This window comes from Geospiza fortis, unplaced genomic scaffold, assembly GCF_000277835.1.
Source record: "Geospiza fortis unplaced genomic scaffold, GeoFor_1.0 scaffold874, whole genome shotgun sequence".
NCBI lineage: Eukaryota > Metazoa > Chordata > Aves > Passeriformes > Thraupidae > Geospiza > Geospiza fortis.
Window position 1 is genome coordinate 76,795 of NW_005054456.1, and position 3,415 is coordinate 80,209.

Here is a 3,415-nt window from a genome sequence, read left to right on the forward strand (position 1 = left end):
TGCTGCAGGCTCCGGGTCCGGCACAGCAGAGCCAGGGGAAGTTCCTCGCTGGGAACAGGCTGTTTAAATGCTGAGAGGGATCAATGTCAGCAAGGTAAGGAACTTAAATCAGTTCCTTTTGCCTCCCAAGGAAATCAAATTTAGCTGTGAAGCAGCGCCAGGCAGGGATCTGCTGTCTATTAGCAGGAATTCTCAGTTTTTCACATTTTAATTAGCTTTTGTAGCCCTTTGCAGGCCAATTTTCAGCCAGCTGGGCTACGCCCCCCTCCAGATGGAGGTCATGGGTTCTTCTCCTTCATTCCAGCAGCAATTCCTTCCTTATTTGAGCAGTTATATTCCCAAAATATTCATGCATTTTATAAAACACGGCACACACTTGATTTGGGGGAACTCAACCCTCAGCAATTCCATATCAACCACAGTTCCTCTTCCTTCCTCCAGATGCACTATTGCTCTTGCTCCTCATGACCTGAAGCTTCTCCAGCACATCCAGGACAACATGAGGTCAACAGCACAATCCTCCTCAAGCCAGAATCCCTCTTAAAAACATTCCCCAAATAAGAGCTGCTCCATCAAAGAGCTTCATGGCCCTGCTGCTTCCCTTGCAGCACCTCTGCTCCCTGCAAAAGGAAGAAGTGGGCTCACTCCAGCCTGAAAACACCCTTGGGGCTCCTCCTTAGGAGAAAAACTCCTTTTGGCAGGTCTGAACACACTTTTAGGAATATCTGGAAGGTCCTGCTAGTCATGGCAGAAACAATGACCTCAGCTGCTTCCACAACCAACATAACATGGACCATAATGTGCGCAGGGGCCATTCCCAGAGGATATTCTGGATCACCTCCACTGAAGGTGCTTCTTTGCCACGCAACTCCTTCAACTTCCACCCATTCCAGATGTTTCTCAAGAGACAGGAGCACTGAAATCCCAACATCTGGGAAGAGCAGCTGATTCAATGAACAGTCTCCTTTTTGAACCCATCTCCAAAGCAGACAAACATTCCAGGTGGCCAAGCCACCTCTTCCTGCAGGAGGTGATCAACCAGATCCTGCTCTGGAGCCTTCCATTGGGAATGTGGTTACAGGACCCAAATTTATGACATTTTTCAGTTCTCTGATATTTGGCCTTTTATCTCCATTCTACATAACCCCATTGCCTGGAGTGGGAGCAGCTGCAGCAAAGAATTGGTTTGGATTCACTCATGGATATGGATCCATATGGGAGAAAGTTACAGGAGAACATCTGTCAGACACTGGAGCTGATGAACTTCATTCTGCCCTTGCTCTCAGACAGCCCCTCCTATTGGGTTTTGGGGGGGGAAATCTTCAAAAATCTTCGTAATTTTTAAATATTTCTGCTGTTCAGATAATTGAGATAATAAATAATTCCTTACTGTTTAAGGAAGTGTCCAAGGCCAGGTTGGATGGGGCTTGGAACATCCTGGTCTAGTGGAAGGTGTCCCTGCCCATGGAAAAGAGGCGGAATGAGATGAGCTTTGAGGTCCCTTCCAGGCCAAACCATCCTGGGATTTCATAATTCTATGATAAAGTTTTAAAAACATTTTTCCTTGCTCCATAACAAACCCAAGACTTCCTGTCCGAGTGCATTTTTTTCCCTTTCAGCACAAGGGCTTTAAAATCCTCTTTTCTCAATCTGAATGTTAAATCTGGCCTTCGGTGGGAATTAATTTTTATGACATTTTATTGGAAGAAGAAGAACAGAAGGGAAAGAAACAGGAGGAAGGAATCAAGTAGTCCAAATTGAATTGAATTAAAATGAAAACAAGTCTGCTGAAAATGTAACACCCACAAAATAATGCATCCATGAAACGGTGTGGATAAACAGCCCACTGCAGCAACTGGGAAATAATCCAGTTATTACCCAGCCATCCACATCAAGGGTGAAGGTTTTAATGGCAATTCCCACACCTGCAGGGATGCACGGAATTGTGGTGGGAGACAGTGACTGCTTGGTTAATTCTATACAATAATCTGCTCAAATAAATTACGCTCTGTTGCCTAATTAATCAGATCCCCTGCAATTAATGTCAAGGAGCCAATGACCTCATGCAGACAGGATTAAGAGCTCTGCAAGGCTCCGTTCCGGGCACAGACATGGGAACAAGTCCCTGCAAGGCAGGGCTGGGTGCAGAGTCAGAGATGCTCCTTCATGCAGGAATTGCAAAACTCCACATCCTACAGGGACTCCCCGGAAGCCAACTGGACACAGCATGGGAATGGGGGGAATAGGGAAAGTCCTCTCCTCCCACGGAGGACCAAGGGGCTTCTCATCATGTGGCCCTGGAGAAGCTGCCTCCAGATAAACATCCTGCTTCCCAAAAACTGGATTATAGAAACGTGAAATGGTTGGGCTTGCAGGGACCTTCAAGAGCATTTAGCCCACCCCTCTGCATGGGCAGGGACACCTTCCACTAGTCCAGGCTGCTTCAAGCCTCATCCAACCAAGCCTTGAATATTTCTAGGATTGAGGTATCCACCTCCGCTCTGGGCACCCTGTGCCTGTGGTGGTAAAGACCATTCTTATTGTAAAAAACCTCAGATTCCACTGCTGTTTAGTCCCCTCCTGGCCTGACTTCCCCTGTGCTGTGTGAGCTCAGCAGCAGAAATTGTCTCCTCTGGAAGTAAGGACACCTGGAGCAGGTCCCACAGCTGTGGGACCCACTGAAACCACCGACACGAGGGGAAAACAACAACACCCAGCACTTCTGGGATGGATCCTTCCAGAAGCAAACCTGTGGCACCCTGACCCACCTGCCAGCTGCGCCATCTCCTCGCCCTTGGAATGTGCTCTGGGATATGTGGGCAGCTGAGGGAGTTGGAGGAGGCACATGGGATCCCTGGTGGCTCCGTGGAGTGCCCGGAGCAGTGCCATGGGATCAACCATGAGCACTGGGCTGGCTCTGCCCCACCACGGCCTGTGCACTGGAACAGCACAGCCCTGAGCTACAAGGGATGAGCTGAATCAGAAATGCCACGATGTGCTGTGGAAACTCTGGGAAAAGGAGCTGGGAGGAGTTCAGGAACATGAGCTTTCCAAGCCGCTATTTCACAGCCGGTCTCAGCACCGTGCGCACCCCCAGCCGCCTCCAGGCCCAGCTCTGGGGCCACCAAACCCAGCTCCACTTGCTGCTGCGAGCACCAGACAGTTCCTAATCAGAACAACATTCCCCACTCCCTCTCCACATGGCAACAGCTCCGTTTTCCATCCAAACAACCCATCCCAAGCCCCCACGGCCCGGCCAGCGAGCGTGAGCAGCTGGCACGGCACAAGTGAGCGGATCGCGAAGCTGCGCGCAGGAATTCCATCACCTTCCCAGCAAACAAACCTCAACCACGGCATTCCCAGCGCTCTGGCTGCGGGTGGGAGCCACGGCTGCCCCAGAGCAGAGGCAGAGGGG

General features: G+C 50.1%; 1 protein-coding gene across 1 annotated transcript in view; it reads right to left on the minus strand.

Annotated features, from left to right (window-relative positions):
• Positions 1-2,784, minus strand: part of EDA (ectodysplasin A) — a 34,671-nt gene extending 31,887 nt beyond the window's left edge. Inside the window, exons 1-2 of the mRNA XM_031062674.1 lie at positions 2,769-2,784; positions 1,879-1,925 (exon numbers count right to left, since the gene is read on the minus strand). Coding sequence (XP_030918534.1) covers positions 1,879-1,925; positions 2,769-2,784 — 63 coding nt within the window. The remainder of the gene's footprint in view (positions 1-1,878; positions 1,926-2,768) is intronic.
• Between the last annotated feature and the right edge of the window lie 631 nt (positions 2,785-3,415).